The 17051-nt window shown below is 46.5% G+C and overlaps 2 protein-coding genes across 8 annotated transcripts in view; one reads left to right on the top strand and one right to left on the bottom strand.

Moving 5' to 3' along the window:
- KSR2 (kinase suppressor of ras 2) overlaps nt 1-7764 on the bottom strand; it is a 113582-nt gene extending 105818 nt beyond the window's left edge. For 5 of the 6 annotated variants that reach the window (XM_039332578.1, XM_039332580.1, XM_039332582.1 and 2 more), the window contains exon 1: nt 777-987. In XM_039332578.1, the coding sequence (XP_039188512.1) occupies nt 777-953 (177 nt within the window). In that variant the 5' untranslated portion in view covers nt 954-987. Of the gene's footprint in view, nt 1-776; nt 988-5472; nt 5595-7486 lie in introns of those variants that run through there. The other variant, XM_039332583.1, reaches the window with a different exon arrangement.
- Nucleotides 7765-7908: 144 nt separating this feature from the next.
- On the top strand, nt 7909-16826 carry RFC5 (replication factor C subunit 5). Of its 2 annotated transcripts, none has more exons than XM_039332586.1 (11): nt 7909-8019; nt 9471-9535; nt 11161-11297; nt 11616-11695; nt 11881-11954; nt 12751-12910; nt 13984-14065; nt 14682-14811; nt 15468-15545; nt 15961-16015; nt 16526-16826. In XM_039332586.1, the coding sequence occupies exons 1-11, from the start codon at nt 7958-7960 to the stop codon at nt 16620-16622; spliced, it is 1020 nt and encodes a 339-aa protein (XP_039188520.1). In that variant the 5' UTR covers nt 7909-7957; the 3' UTR covers nt 16623-16826. The 2 variants fall into 2 exon arrangements, with proteins under 2 accessions (XP_039188520.1, XP_039188519.1); XM_039332585.1 differs by having other exon boundaries at nt 16476-16826.
- The last annotated feature ends 225 nt before the right edge of the window (nt 16827-17051 follow it).

Genomic DNA, 17051 nt, shown 5'->3' with positions numbered 1-17051 from the left:
AGCTGGGTGAAAGTAGAGGTTTCCTACAAAGGTGGACCCACAGAGACCTGGTCAAGCCAGCTCTGCAAGGCCCAGAGACTCCAGAGACAACCCCCCCATATGCCCTCTGCCATATAGATCTGGTCTCTTCTCCCGTCCCTTTCATTGCAGCCACATGAGACAAAGCCCCCTCCCCTCTTTCTGCCCCCAACAGGGCTCTCATTATTACCGTCAGCACCCCCATCCAATTAACCGCCCAATGAGACTTTTCTGCTTCCCCCCTCCCTCCCTCCCTCTCCCTCTCCCACCCCCACTCCATAGATACCAGTTTATTTTTAACTCCCCGTGCAAAAGAGGGCCCTTTAGTTATTACCATCACTGGGAGGGGGAACGGAGAGGAAGGAGAGCTTTTTCTGCATTTTGGCCTCCCCGGCTTGTAATGGGAAGGGGGGGGGAGAAATGGCAGAGGAGGAGTGAGAAAACCGGAGAGGGGAGGGGAATCATCCTTATAAAAGTCCAGCAAGGGGGGAATCCTTGTTTCTCTCCCCCCCGCACCCCCCCTTCCCCCGCAAGCCCGCATCAAAAGAAAAGAGCGAGCGTCTCGTTAGGACACCTGCAAGACGCCCAGCCTCCGCGGCGGATCTCTCCACCTTCACACGCTTCCACAGGCCGGACCCGGGTCGGCCGGCCGTCCGTCGGGGCGGGGGGCTGTGGGGGAGGGACAGTGGGGGGGGGCTGAAGGCGCACCTTTCCTCTCCCTCCTCCTCCTCCTCCTCCCACCCACCCACCCCCCTTACCTCCAAGGTGCGGATCTCCTTCTGCGTGAGATCGTTGGACGTGGCGCATTTGGTGCGCAGCCCCTCCAGGTTGGCGATGCTGATGTCGATCATGTTTTGGACCAGCTCGCACTGCTGCAGCGCTTTCTGCAGGCTGAGAGGCGGCGGCGGCGGCGGCGGCACAGCGGCCTCGTCCATCGCTCGCCCCCCGGCCGCCGCCACCACCGCCTCCTCTTCCTCCTCCTCCTCTTCCTCCTCCTCCTCCTCTTCCTCGCGGATCAGAGGGACGCAGCCGCCGCCAGCGCTGCAGCCGGTGCCGCCGCCGCCGCCGCCAGCGGCCCGCTCCCCCCAGGAGGCGGCGGCCCCGCGGCCGCCCCCTCCTCGCCGCCCCCACCGCGCCAGCCCTCCACCTGGGTGGCCGGCCCGCCCCTCCGGCCGCTGCCCCGCGATCCTCGCGCTCCCCCGCCTGCTGCGCGCCCGGCAGCGGTGCAGCCCCCCCCTGCTCGGGGAAAGGGCGCGGGAGGGGGGGTCGCGCTGCAGCCGCTGGGGGTGGGTGGGGGGGTGGGGATGGGACCCCGAGGCTGCACCGGAGTGCGAGGGGCTGCGCGCTCTCCCCCTCCTCGGCTCTGCCTTCCCCGTCGGCTTGCCCGCAGCAGCGTCCGCCCGGCTCCCGCGCGCCCGCCTGCCGCCTTGTCGATCGCGGGGGCGCGCAGCGGCGAGGCGGGGAGGGCTCCTCCTCCGCGTCCCCGCCAGGCAAGGAGGGCTGCCCGCCGCCTCCAGCCAATTGCCTCGCAGGCGGGGCGCCTTTCCAGCCGAGCTGCTCTCTCTCTCCCCCCCTCCTCCCCTCCGCCTTCGAGGAAAGGGGTCCTGGAAGCATGTGCAGAGTGTCCTCCTTGGCCCGCAGGCAGCTTGGCGCTGGGGGACTGGAGAGCGGGGTGGGCGGTGGGCGGTGGACCTCTTTTTATGGGGCGAGGAAGGACCGGGCTGAAGGAGGGGGGGGTCCTGTGGGTTTCGTTTTGTTACAAAACTACACCTCCCACCGGCCTTCCCCTTTGGGCAAGCTGGCTGGGGCTGCTGGGAGTTGTGGTTCAGCGACTCCAGAAGACCAGGGGTCTCCTGTCGGAATGAGTGACAGCTTGGAGTTCCAAGGGGACTGGAAAAAAAAAAACGGACTTGTGACGGCCCCAGCATCTCCCACCCCAGGGTCATGTGATCAGGAACCAGGCCCTTGACAACCAGCTTGTGTATATATGACAGGGGCGGTGTCTTGGGATTGTGTGATCACCATTTGCAACCTTCCCAGTTGGCTTTCGACAAGCAAAATCAAACGGGGGGGGGGGGAGAGAAGAAAGCTGGATTCGCTTAACAACTGCATGACTTGACAACAACTGCCGCAATTCATTTAACAACTGTGAAAGAACAGGTTGTAAAATGGGACGTGACTCACTCAACAACTGAGCAATGGAAATTCTGAAAGCCAATTTGGTCATAAGTCAAGGATTACCCCCAGAGATCGTGGGCGCTCCATCACTGGAGATTTTTAAGAGACTGGACATTCACCTGTCTGAGACGGTATGGGTTCTCCTGCTTGAGCAGGGGGCTGGACTAGAAGACCTCCAAGGTCCCTTCCAGCTCTATTCTATTCTATTCTATTCTATTCTTCTATTCTTCGTATTCTACAGAGACTTGCAACAACACTTTGAGATAGGACTATTTCCAGAAGATGCTGGCAATCCAACTAGACCCCTGTGGAGATCCTCAATCATCCAGGTTGTGGTGGTCCAAAAGATGCTTTTCCCCAAAAGGCAATTGGACTTTTCCCTTGAAAACATTTTGCTTCTTGGATGAGAAGAAACGTCTTGGATGAGAAGCAAAACATTTTTCAAAGGGAAAATAAAATAAAACCCAGAAAGTCCAGTTGCCTTGTAGAAAAAGCACCTTTGGACTGGAACCAGACTCGCAACGTACACATCCGTACACATCCGGCCAATAAACAAAATTGTCTTCTGTCTCTCGAGACAGATGAAAGGGAGACCTAGAAGGGTCTGCTGAACAGGTGGAAAAGGGATTATATCTACTCTGATCACTAACAGACTGCAAGAAGAATGAACCTTGGACTCTCTGGATGCAAAGCAGGTGTTTTGCCACGGAGCCACACCCCTTCTGGTGGCATCAGTTGCAGGTGAACGCTTCCACTGGAGGCTGAGAGGCCCAGTTCCGCCTCGGACAGGTAAAGACATGAGTGGAACTGTGCACATTTCACCTACCCCAGAGGTAGGCAATCTTGGCTCTTTCATGACTCGTGGACTTCAACTCCGAGAATTCCTGAGCCAGCCACGTTGAAGGGAAAGGGAGAGGTTTCCAAGCTGAGCCATGCTGGCTCGGGAATTCTGGGAGTTGAAGTCCACGAGTCAAAAAAGAGCCAAGATGGCCTACCCCTGAACCCCAACCTGGGACCTTCCTAACATGCAATTCTCCTAATTCCAGAGTTTCGACAAATCAGAGCGAGGATATAGCCCGTTCTTAGCAGAAAAGAAGGATTTTTCTGCTTGCAAACACTCTTCTTAACAGGGTGGGAGAAGCGCAGGCCGAAAAATTCCATCCGTTCTTCCAAGCCCTGTTTTAATCATGGTTTGCTGCCTAAAACCACAACGGGCTGGACTTGAAGGCCGTAACAGTGCTACATTTTGGCTTCGTGTGATGTCTAAACCCGATCTGCATAATCGCATCACCGCAAAATTGCTCCTGCCGAGAGCAAAGGTGGCCCTTCTTTATTGAGCAAATGTACTCATTTAAAAATCTTTATAAGCCCTCCGCCACCACCTCCAAAAGCTGACATTAAGCTCTCAAGACATTCATACCATTCTCAAGGGGGCAGCTACTTATTATGGGAGGAACCCATGCTTACTCTTTATTCCCTATGGACCTCCATTCAGTTTACGTCTCCTTGGTCACCCCTGGCATACACAGGTAGTCCTCAACTTACAACCATTTGTTTTGTGACTGTTTGAAGGTTACAAACGCCCTGGAAAAAAAAGTGACTTCTCGCCGTTTTTCACACGTATGACCACTGCAGCATTCAGCAATGAATGAACATCGGTATGTACAATAACTAAATTAACAAGATTGCGGATGGGGAGGAGAAGCTGCCTGACTCTTACTGGGTCACTGCAAGATGGAAAAATCAACATGGCACACTTTTCTGCCTGAGGATGAGAGATATTCTTATTCCCTAAGGAGGCTGAAGCAGTAGGTGTAAATTTAAATGAACTCCAGAAGATGGTAGAGGACAGGAAGACCTGGAGGAACGTTGTCCATGGGGTCGCGATGGGTCGGACACGACTTCGCAATTAACAACAACAACAACAAAGGAGGCTGGCTGGGGAATTCTGGGAGTTGAAGTCCACAGGTCTTAAAGTCGCCAACATTTGGGCATCGCTGCTTTAAAGAAAGACCCACAAATTGCGGAAGGATTGCACGTTAAGTCGATACAATCTCCAACCGACTTCTCTTTTTAAGCCTCAAGTTTGAAGGCTCCCTCCCGTCGGCTGCTTCATCCAAGGGATTTATTCATTTCCTTGGTAAATAAAGGAGCAAATGAGTCAGAGTAAGACAGGCTTACATCCAAGAAAACTCCTTCTCTCACTTCTAATACATTCTTATCTAACATGTGCCTGGGAAGCCCGCAATCGTATCTTAGCTGAGAGAGATACCAGCATGTCATCGTTTCCCCGTGGAACATTTCTTGCCAACACTGAAACTTTAGTCAGAATTCGGTGTAGGAGGGTAAGGTGACTGAGCTGTGTTTGTGGAAATTCTCAAGGAGACACTAAGCTTTGAGGTTGGTTTTTTTAAAAAATAAAATAAAATAAATGTGCTTGTGGTTAGTATGAACTTTCTGATTAGAGGTCACACAATGCAAATATAGTGCCTTGTCAAACATGGTATTCTGTTCACCCCGTCAATGCGGTTAGAAAGAAAAAAGAAAAAAAAAACTTTGAGAGAGATTATACAAAGCAGGAGAATGAAAATTGAGAAAGCATTATAGCATCTTTCTTCTAAGGAAAAGCCTGAGCATCTGGATTTGGGAAGCAGATAAACTTCTCTGTCGGCCTGAGGTCATAACCCATGACCGTAGGTGGTCCTTGACTTACAACCATTTGTTTAGTGACTGTTCTAAGTTACAACACTGGAAAAAAAAAGTGTCTGACCGTTTTTCACACTTAACAACCATTGAAACATCCCCATAGTCATGTGATCAAAATTCAGATACTTGGCAACTGACTCACATTTATGATGGTCCCGGGATCACGTGATCCCCTTTTGCAACCTTCTGGCAAACAAAGTCAACAGGGAAGGAAGATTCACTTAACAACCGTGTTACTCACTTAACAACATCAATGATTCCCTTAACAGCTGTGGCAAGAAAGGCCATCAAATGGGGCAAAACTTTTAGCCACAGAAATTTTGGGTAATCAAGGACTACTTGTATTTTATCTGTAATCCGAAGAACAAAAACACCTGGACTTTTTACTTGACTGTATGTTGTGACACTTACTCATAACAATACTTCTAGTGTTTGTGTGTGTGTGTGCGGGTGTGTATCTTGCTTCAGATGATTCATATTCAAATGTGACATAAATTCAGACCCCAAAGATTGTGCCAGAGCGAGTTCTGAGTAACATGTGCTTTCGTTCTGCATGTAAATTTCTCTTACCGTATCTGTAGCAAAAAAAAAATGCTGTCTGGGTTTTACTGGTGACTTCTTCACTTTTGTTCGCTTGGTCGATTTTCCCATTCTGTTTCTCCACCGTGTGACAATGTCCAAAAGGCTGGCACCTGGAAGAAAGTGGAAGATTTTTATGCAGTCCATCTTGGGTTGGGAATAAATCGCTGGGGCCATTAATCTTATTAACCTCTAATGTGCCATTTTATTTGGGCAAATTCCAGGAGACAGTGGAAGAAGGGGGAGGGGGCTGGGGTCCATGGGGTTGCAAAGAGTCAGACAGGGCTTAGTTACTGAACAATAAGGGGTTAGTACGTTGTGTGAACTTATCTGCTGAGGTTCGTTCACCAGATTTAAGGGTGTGTGAAGCCAGTTAACTGACTAGAACTTAGAACATAGACTCAAAGGGCTGGAAGGGACCTTGGAGGTCTTCTAGTCCAACCCACTGCCCAAGGCAGGAGGCCTACCCCAGTCAAATGGTTGTCCAGTCTATTTTTTAACACCTCCGGTGATGGAGCACCCACATCATCTGGAGGCAAGCTATTCCATTGATTAATTGCTCTGTCAGAAAATTTCTCCTTATTTCTAGAGATTGTATCTCTCTTTGACAAGCTTCCACCCATTACTTCTCATCCTGCCCTCTGGTACCCAGCCTAGAGAGTAAGTCAATCCCCTCATTTTGTGACAGCTCCTCGAGTACTAAACAAACCATGGTTTAGCATAATGTATAAATGCAGTCAGTTGCAGGCTTAGCAGAGATTTTAGCAATAAAAAGCCCTTTGGGGCAGAAGTCTAGGGTCCCATTGAGGAGAATGTGCAGTACACAAGTGACCCTCCATGTACCAGGAAGGTTTATTCCATAGTCATTATGTAAACCTGCAGGCTGGGAATTACAAGAGTTGAAATCAAGGGAACTAGAAACATGTTGCTTTTGTCAATAGACAAAAACAAAAGCTCCAGGATTTTGATACATTGGGCACTAAGCTGTAGCACACACAAATGTAAACAGGAGAATTTTAAACATAGTACTTAAATGTTACCTTCAAGTATGTTTATTATTGCAATAACAATTTACAGTGAAAATAGAGGAAAGAAGCAGGATCTGTTTAGTGTAAGGATTGTCTGATACTAAATTGTAACATGGCCGTGCAAATAAGAGGGAGGAATTTTAACTGTACTTAGAAGTTGCCTTCAGGCATTTTATCATTGCAAATAATGTTTCAAGGCTTCCAATTAAATCCTGACTTAATTTACAATCAAAAGGGGAGCCGTAACTTTGAATCAAGAGAATTAAATTAAGCCTGACTCCTGGTACACAAATTCTTGGAAGTGTTGGAATATTCTGCTTGAACAAATCGACACATCACTTAAATAAAGCTGAATTGGTATCATGATCTTCAAGCGTGCTTAAATCACCTTTTTCACAGACCATGTCCAGTAAGGGTTGGGTTGAAACGTCTTAAAGTTGGAAAGGCAATATTTGGGAGGAGATACTGACTTTCTGGGTTAGTTACACTATTTTGTTAATCCGTGTTTGGATACGAGGTCAGACTTCAGCTTGTGAAGGTGGGGTTAAATTACACCCTGAAAATGTGGATTTCACCAAGAACTCTGGGCTTATTCTGCAACGGAAAAGCATGTTTTATTCCAAAAGAAAAACTCCGCTCCACCTTATTTTCAAATCCCCAACAGAGGACCTGGGTCAGCTCATACGCAAACTGGCTTTCTGTCCACGTAATGGAAATGCCAATTAATATTTCTCCCTGGATTCAATATTCATTTTGTGCTGTAAGAACAGAGTTTTCAGTTTCATGGCTCACGGCCTTATTATTGGGCTTGCTCATTACTGTTTTCCTTTTTTTTTTTTCCCTGCCTTCTTTTTTTTTTTTTTTTCCAAGAAGGCTCCACTTTCTTCTCTTCCCATCTTATTTGTTGTGGTTATTATTAAAGCTGCTAAAAACTGAGGAGGAGAAGAAGAAGAAAAAAAAAGTCACCGGCTCCTCACTTCAAGGCCAGGTTTTTCCGGTAACGGCATGGAGGTGGTTGGCGTTGCTTTCTACTGCACCCGCCATCTTTTTTTTTTTTAAATAGAAGGCTGTTCTGGGATCTCCTGGTGGTCTCCCATCCCTCGGCTCAGCCTTCAAGCCCAAACAAGACGCAATGCTTGCATAGCAGGGCACCCAGGAGGCGGCTGCCGGGCGTCAGGGCCTCCAAAGTCGGGCGTATGAATCGTTACAGCCCGCCACAAGCGACTGGGAAGCGAGGGCAGCTTAGTTTGTGAGGCCGCGGCCCTCTCCGTCCGTCAGGTTTCAGTGCAGGCCGCTCCCCTTAGCGACCATCCGAAGAGGCCTTAGCAACGCGGGCCGAGGCGGAGCTCCCGCGCGGAGCTCTCGCCCCTCCTCTCGCGAGAGCAGGGCGGGCCAGGGCGCCAAGCGCGAAATTGCGGCTGCGCGGAGTTTCCGGGGAGAGAGAGAGAATGGAACGTTCGGCGGAGGCAGCGGCGGCGACGGTGGCCGGGAGGAGCGCGAACTTACCTTGGTAGAGGGAGAGGGAAAAAAAAAAAAAAAAGGAAAAGAACGGGCGGGGGAGAAGATGCTCCGTTGCTAGGAGACGGGCTGGGTTCCTCTAGTCTAGGCTTCTGCATTCCCTTCTAGGGGGCGGGGTTTAGCGCAGAGGTATGTCCTGGCATGCATTCTGCAAAGAATGTGCTTCTGAGCATGTGCAGAGCGTTGCTCTAGCTTCCGGACTGGGGCTGGGGTGTTTTATGCTATGCTTGCAAAAGCTGCCGGGTGTGGGGGGCTTGCAATAGGGCGCCAGGAATTGTTTAGAGGGTGCATCATCCTTACCCCCCCCCACCCGTAAAGGGGCATTTTGCACAGAGATGCAAGACAATAGAATAATAACAGTTGGAAGGGACCTTGGAGGTCCTCTAGTCCAACCCCCTGCTCAGGCAGGAAACCCTATCCCATTTCAGACAAATGGCTGCCCAGTCTCTTCTTAGAAACCACCAGTGATGAAGCATCCACAGCTTCTGGTGGCAAGTCGTTCCACTGACTAATTCTTCTCAATGGCAGGAAATGTCTCCTTCATTCCAGGTTGCTTCTCTCCTCGGTTAGTTTTCCATCCGTTGCTTCTTGTCCTGCCTTCAGATGCTTTGGAAAATAGGTTGACCCCCCCTCTTCTTTGTGAAAGCCCCTCAGATATTGGAAGACTGCTATCACGTCACCCCTGGTCCTTCTCTTCATGAAGTCGGAGCCAGCAGCAAATGGGTGGGGAAGGGTGCTTGAGGACACCAGAAAATGCACCTCTGCTGTTTCTTTGGCTTTTGGTGATGCCCTTTTATTTCTGCCACCATCTTGTTGCACGGGGGAGAGCTGGGCTCCCAGCAGAGTGGCAGGCTTGAAGCTGGAGACTTTCGGTCCCTATGTTCCAGCATTAACACAGATTAATGTTCCATGTGAACCACAGCGCTGAAAAAAGTGACTTCTGACCGTTTCTCACACTTAAAACCGTGGCAGCATCTCCGTGGTCACATGATCAAAATCCAGACGCTTGGCCATTGACTCACATTTATGATGGTCGCAGTGTCCCCGGGGTCACGTGATCCTCTTTTGACAAGCAAAATCAAATGGGGGGGGGGGAAAGCTGGATTCGCTTAACAGCCATGTTGCTAACTTCTCTGCACTCTTTCACTTGATCACTGTGGCAGGAAAGGTGGTAAAATGGGCTAAAATTCACTTAATAACTGTCTCGCTTAGCAACAGGAATTTTGGACTCAACTCGGGTCGTAAGTAGACCCATCAGAGCGAAGCAGAGCTGTGCATTTTCTTGACCTCCCAACACTTTCTCTGGAGTCTTTTCCACGACTCCTTTCTCTTTCCTTAGCTCAGATCTTCCAAACAGAAATTAAAAAAAAAAAAAAGTCCCCAGTTGTTGGGAAAGACGGCTTCTCCAGTTGTGAAAATCTGCATTTTTATTCTGATTGACAGGGTAGAGAAGTACCGGCCTCAGACCCTCGGGGATCTGATTTCTCACGAGGATATTTTGAATACCAGTAAGTATTCAATGGCTGGGCAAATGTCCGAATGGATCTTTAACGCCGTGCATCTCCCTCTCCGTTTTGAGTTCCCAGTAAAGGAGACTTCCGTTGCCATCATTCCCAACCTGTATGGACTCTATAATAAAGGGTTGTTAATTATGATAATTAAATTAGCACTGAGTTGCTTTTATGACTCTGCTTGTGGTTGTTGTTATTGCCCCAGTTCTGAAAAAGTGACGCCCTAAAAAGAAACTACGTTTACAAAATAGGCTTTCTTCGTTTTTTCAAAACGTTGTTTTTCCACGTTTTCCAGTCCTGCCGCATAACCTCTTATATTTATTTACTTCCTAATTCTTTCACAGACCTCACCAGATAGATCATCTCCTATATTCGATCAAATCTTTGCTGTTGTGCATCCCTAATGAAAAACCCTGCTGCTCTATGCAATCGCATGTAGATCCTAATTTGCATAAATCTATAAAGGCAGAATGTAACTCTTCCCCCCCCCCCCCGGCCTTTGAGCCTGTCTGCTTCCAGGCCGATCAATAAAGCAATCTGTATTGTTGTGTAATTACATCCTGGTCTCTGGTTCAAATGGACCTCTGGGAAAATTCTGCAAGTTGGTTGAAGGCAAGAAATTCAGTATAGATAGTTGAGCGGCATGGTGAAAAAGAGAGAGATCAAAGAGAGAAGCCCATCTTGAAAACAACCCCCATAGTAAAGCAGGAAGGTGCTATATGCCTAGGGGAAAACACATGTTAGTATTATTATTATTATTATTATTATAGATTGTCGCACAGTCCTCCAGATGTTTAGACTGGATTGGGCATTTTTGTCCCCCTCTCAAGTACCTGGAATAAGCACATGTTGCTTGATATTGATGGTGTTAAAAGGTTGCATCGCAGGATGTCAGCCGTTCCAAGTAAAACTGCCTTTTGCAATTGACCGATGGGGATTCTGTCAATGTCGACAGCCTTCAAGTAGTGCTCCAGCACATGCTCTTAAAATGCAAGCATCTATGAGGGTACCCTAAAATTGGAGGAATACAAAACAAAAAAAAAAACCTTACAGGTAGAACAGAAGTGATGTAAGGACCCACCCGACTTTGCATCTTAAGAAGACAGAACTCTTGGAATAATTCTTCCAACAGGAATCCTTTATTAAGAGAAAATGGTTGCAGGCATGCTAGACAGGACTTGGGGTTCAAGCTCTTCCATTCAAGGTTTTAAGGGGTTCCCCAGTAGTCCCACCCAATCAACCCCCCTTCCAGTGATAGTTTCAAGTATCACAATTCCACCCCCTTTCTTCTTCCGTCTGGATGGAGACTTCAGATAACTACATGAAAGGCAAATACCCTCCTTTGGTATGCTAACGCTTCGAGGTTACAATAAACACACATTCAGCATTCAGCTCTTTGAAGTGTACTGAAGGAAGTGAGGGCCATAAAGCCCCTTTGTTCTCCCCCTTCTCTCCCTCTTATGGCAGAATCCAAAGATGGCAGAATTGGGAGTTTCTATATTTGATAATTAAAGATGAAATATAATTGGATTCTGACAAGTGATTTGTAAGCCAAGCTAAAGGTTTATTGCTTGTCGCTTGGGGCAGTCATACAACGCCATCTCTGCTCTCTCTTCAACCAGTACAGAAGTTTATCAGTGAGGACCGGTTGCCTCATCTCCTACTTTATGGACCTCCAGGGACCGGCAAGACCTCTACGATTCTCGCCTGCGCTAAACAGCTTTACAAAGCGAAAGAATTTGGCTCAATGGTTTTAGAGGTAACCGCTTCTGTGGTCTTAACTAGGCTTTGATTGCTTTTCCAGTGAGTGCAGGCAGCAAATTCCTGCAAAAGCAACAGCACTTAGACTTACATGCCGCTTCACAGTGTTTCACAGCCCTCTCTAAGCGGTTTTACAGAATCAGCACATTGTCCCCAACCATCTGGGTCCTCATTTTACCAACCTCGGAAGGATGGAAGGCTGAGTCAACCTTGATCCGGTCAGGATCGAACTGCTGGCAGTCGGCAGAGTTAGCCTGCAATACTGCCTTCTAACCACTACGCCACCACGGCTCTTATCGTATGTTCCTTTGTTTAGCTGAATGCTTCTGACGACCGAGGCATTGATATCGTCCGAGGGCCTATCCTGAACTTTGCCAGCACCAGAACCATTTTCAAGTAAGCACATCTGAGACTTTTCTGAAAATTGAATTCCTTGGAAAAAGAGAATTTTCTGGCCAGATGTCTGTCTGTCTGTCTGTCTATTGTCTCCTACAACTAGATGGGTTTAATCAATAATCAATGGATATACTGACGTCCACTGCCTTTTAGAGTTCCCAGTTCTTGTTTCTCTGTTGTATTAGGAAAGGTTTTAAGCTGGTGATTCTGGATGAAGCCGACGCCATGACGCAGGATGCTCAGAATGCCCTCAGGCGTGGTGAGTTGATGCCCCGTCCAGAAAGGGATGCTGGGAAGATCAGCAGCACCCAGACACTATTCCGGTTGCGCTTCAGTGGCAGACATCTTGATCTGCTGTCCCAACAGGGTTGCTGATCGTCTGTCTTAATTATAGCCATGAATTTAGTTTTTCTCTGTTTCTACGGGGCATTGAAAAAATGATTTTCTTTTTAGTTCAAAATTCTATTAATTTTAACAAAGCACAAAAGACAAATGTACAAAAAAAAGATGAAGATAAAATAGAATAGGAAAAAGGGGATGAGAGTATAAAGTGTAGGGTAGAGGGGGGAAAAGATGGGGAGGGGAGCGTTGACTTCCAACTCATTTTGGTGCAGTAGAACAAGATAATAACATGAAGCGTTTTACTTTTATGTAATAGTATATACTAGCCGTTTCTATAACACCAAACCTATCTAATCGGCAAAACCTAAAATCGAAGTTTCATTTTTGCCTCCCACAAGCAGCAAGTCCAGAAGAGGTTTCCGAGTGGAAGCAAAATTAATTGTGTTTTCTTTAATCAAAGTGGCCAACTTAGCCATCTCTGCTAACTCCCATCAATGTTTGTAGCCAGCCAGTCGTCTGTTGTGGAGGCTATTGAAAAATGATTTTTATTTTCCCTTCCTTATTTTTCCTACTATTTGTTTTTGTGTGTGTGTTTTTTTTGTTTGTTATAACATAAACTAATAAAACTGTCTAAATTGAAAAAAAATTGGTTTTGGATAAGGCGGCCTCCAAAGGCGTGCCATATAAATGTTTGATTTTTATATCTTTCTCAGTGATTGAGAAATTCACCGAGAATACCCGATTTTGCTTGATCTGCAACTACCTTTCCAAAATAATCCCAGCTCTACAATCCAGATGCACCAGGTTCCGGTTTGGCCCTTTGACGCCACAACTCATGATTCCTCGGTTGAAGCATGTTATTGAGAAGGAGAAGTGAGTAAAAAGTCTCGGGGAGTGACAGCAGGAGTCAAGAGATCCGGCTGTTCCAATTTTCTGGCATCCTAACCAAGATTTCTCTGCAAAGTGTTGCATCTGCTCCGTCAACTCATGGTTGGGAATACCAGTTAGCCTGCTCTGATTAGAAGGACTAGGGCAGTGTTTCTCAACCTTGACAATTTTAAGGCATGTGGACTTCAACTCCCAGAATTCCACAGCCAGCAATGCTGGCTGTGGAATTCTGGGAATTGAAGTCCACATGCCTTAAAATTGTCAAGGTTGAGAAACACTGGACTAGGGGGTGACATGATAACAATCTTCCAATATCTGAGGGGCTGCCACAGAGAAGAAGGGGTCAACCTATTCTCCAAAGGACCTGAAGGCAGGACAAGAAGCAATGGATGGAAATGAATCAAGAGAGAAGCAACCTAGAACAAAGGAGGAATTTCCTGGCAGTGAGAACAATTAAGAGAAGGACTAGGGGGTGACATGATAGCAGTTTTCCAATATTTGAGGGGAAGTCACAGAGAAGTGGGGGTCAACCTATTCTCTAAAGCACCTGAGGGCAGGACAAGACGATGGATGGAAGCTTATCAAGGAGACATCCAAACTAGAAGTAAGGAGAAATTTCCTGACTGTGAGAACAATTAAATAGTGGATTGACTTGCCTCCAGAAGTTGTGGGTGTTCCATCACTGGAGGTTTTCAAGAAGAGACTAGACAACCATTTGTCAGGATGATATAGGTCTCCTGCTTGAGATCTCCCAAGATCCCTTCCAACTGTGTTATTCTGTAGGTGATTGTCCTGCTTTAGTCCTGGGCAGTCGTTTGAAGTTCTATGGGATCCTAAAGCCAGAAAAACATGAACCCCCCCCCCCAGTCCAAAGATAGCAGATGGGCATGATGCTCATCAAACGTTAAAATTGCCAGAATCCTGGGGAAGAGTTGCAGAATGGAAAGAGTCAGGTTTTCATGGTTGTGTGACCTATTGTGTAGATTCACTGGGGGGGGGGGTTTGCGGGAAAAAGCAGGACTCTTGGCGACCTATAGAATTCCTCTCTGCTCTTTCAGTGTTGATGTGAGTCCTGATGGAATGAAAGCCTTGGTGACGCTGTCCAACGGCGATATGCGCCGATCTCTGAACATCTTGCAGGTATGGCGTCCATACAGGTACGGCTTCCTCTTTCTCACCTGCGACTGATGTCAACGCTGCTAACGTCAGATGCTTTTGCTTTGACAACAGTTAGAGATGCAACCATTTTCTCCTTAAGTTTTACTTTTAGAGTTAGATGATGCTATCTATCTCTATATCTATCTATCTATAATTTATCCATATCTATATCTATCATTTATCTACCTATTATCTATATATGTCTATCTACCTATTATCCATATTTATCATCTATCTATCATCCATATGTCTATCTACCTACCTACCTATCCATTCATCTACCAATCATCTCTGTCTATCATCTGTCTACCTACCTATCTACCTATTATCCATATCTATATCATGTCTGTCTACCTATAATCCATGTCTGTCTATCTATAATCCATATCTATCTACCTATTATCCATATCTATATCTATCATGTCTATCATCTATGTCTGTCTGTCTGTCTATCTATCTATCTATCTATCTATCTATCTATCTATCTATCTATCTATCCTTCTGACCTTCTTAAACCAGCAACTGGATTTCGCTAGGTAAACGGCCCTCCTTGAGCAAGCAAAGCTCTGGTTTCTCATCTCTTCCTTCCTCCTCGCAGAGCACCTACATGGCTTTTGGGAAAGTGACTGAAGAGACGGTTTACACCTGCACGGGGCAGCCTCTCAAATCGGATATCGCCAACATCCTGGACTGGATGCTGAATCTGGATTTCTCTTCTGCCTATCGCAGTATCCTTCAAGTGGGAATCAATGTGCAGGTGGCTTAATGGGATGGGATGGGACAGGTTAGGATAAAGGTAAAAGGACTTTCGGGTGCTGGTGTGTCATTTTTTTTTTATTTTGCCAAAGAATTTACTCCAGGAAGGCTGGATGAGACAGAAATTGTATGGCAGCATTTTGCTAATCACTTCTGGTGTAGATGCACATAATATCCTTCAAAGAGGAATCAGTGTGCAGGTGGCTTACTGGGATGAGATGGGATGGGATAGGATTTTAGAAAGAAGAGCAAAAGGATGTTATTTAGAAAGAGAGGTCAAATATATTTGTATTTACAGACTGAGCAACCATTTTCTCTAGGATGGTATGTGGTCTCCTGCCTTGAGCAGAGGGCTAGACTAGAAGATCTCTTAGATCCCTTCCAGCCTTACAATTCTATGTTCTATAACCGCTGGGAAGTATATCAGAAGCCACTTAATATTTTTTTCTTGGTATCTTTTTCCCTTTTTTTCCTACTTTCTTTCATTGCACTTTTAGCTTTTTCTTTGGGTTTTTTTTTTTCCTCCTCTTTTCCATTCCTCTGTTCCATTTTAGCTTCTGTTGGGTCTTATCGCTGCTAGACCTTTCTGTTAAAAAAAAGTCATGGCTCTCCTTGACGTTTTGTTCAGATATCTTGGAACTGAAGACGCTAAAAGGCTTGGCTTTGCAAGACATTCTAACAGAAATTCATTTGTTTGTTCATCGAGGTAAAAGGACTTTGGAGAGCTGGCGTGTCAGTTTTTATTTATTTATTTTGCCAAAAGTTTTAACTCCAGGAAGGTTGGAGGAGACAGAAATTTTATGGCAGCATTTTGCTCACCTCTTCTGGTGCAGATGCATAGACTATCCCGGCTTGCAGAAATTATAACTGAATATCTTTATCTGTGTGTGTGTGTGTGTGTGTGTGTGTGTGTGTGTGTGTATGTGTGTCCATGTGTGTGTGTTTGTGTCAGTAAAATGAGGACCCAGATTGTTGGGGAAATATACTGACTCTTTCAACCTCCCAGAGAGTTGTGTAAAGCACTATACGGTATATAAGTCTAAGAGCTGTTGCTATTTAAAATACAATGAAGGGCAATCGTTTTTGTAAAATGCGGTCTGTGCTCTCTCGTTGTCCTACAGTTGACTTCCCAACATCTGTTCGGATGCAGCTGCTGATCAAGATGGCAGATGTGGAGTAAGTATTCTTTAGTGCATTCCCCCACACACACATCTTTAGGACAATGTAGAGTAGACAGAGGCTAAGATCTTATTGTGCATTGACTTGCAATCTCTAGTAAAAAAAAAAATACACCTGTAATTTTACCTATGGAGTGGCTTGCACAATTTGGGAAAATGAAAGAGAACTAGGGAAGCCTTGGATTCAGTATAAGGTTTCTCTATGCACTGTGATTGAGGCTAGGGAATTCTGGGAGTTGAAGTCCACGAACCTTACAGTTGCCAAGGTTCGTTCAGCCTGCACTGTGAGAACTAGAAGCTTGCTTCCCGACACAAAGCTGAATTTTCCTTATCCAGGAAGCGCAGAGCACCAGCATCACGAAATTGTACAGGATCAAAGTTTGCTGTGTGATTCGCCTTCACGCATTTTCACGCCAACTTGAAGATTCTTTAACACTGTAGGATATTTCTTTTTACAGGCTAAACGTCCTGCTTAAGATGGATCATCTCCTGTTCCGTTGTCTTTCAGACACCGCCTGGCTGCGGGGACAAATGAGAAGATCCAACTGGGGTCTCTTGTAGCTGCCTTCCAAGTGACCAGAGATCTGATTGCAGCCGAGGCTTGACCAAGCTACTCTTCCCGCTGCTTGATCTACAACCTGGGTACCTAATGGTTCTCCTTAACAACTCATCTGAACCATTCCTGTGGGTCTGGATATCCTACATATCCTGGATATGTTCTCCGGATCTTTCAGAAGAACTTAATCCTCTCTAACCAATCTGGACAGAATCAATGCTGGTCTAGATAAACGAGAAATGTTCTTCAAGTTGCCACAGAAGGACTGTTCTCTTTTATTATGTCTCCAGAATCGCATCATTGGTTCACAGCGTCTCAATAGATTCACACTAGCACCTCATTCGATTAAGCTGCACCCCGATCCCCCACCAATCTCGTTTAAAATAAATTCACTTAGATGAAAGTATTTACGTACAATTGTAGAGTTGTAAGAGACCTCAGACCTCATTTAGTCCAACTTCTGCTGAATTCTGTTTAA

The sequence above is a fragment of the Crotalus tigris genome, unplaced genomic scaffold, assembly GCF_016545835.1.
Source record: "Crotalus tigris isolate CLP2741 ecotype Arizona unplaced genomic scaffold, ASM1654583v1 scf7180000024461.5605484, whole genome shotgun sequence".
NCBI classification, from domain to species: Eukaryota; Metazoa; Chordata; class Lepidosauria; order Squamata; family Viperidae; genus Crotalus; species Crotalus tigris.
Note: the sequence above shows the minus strand (reverse complement) of the source record. Positions and strands in the feature narration are given on the sequence as shown.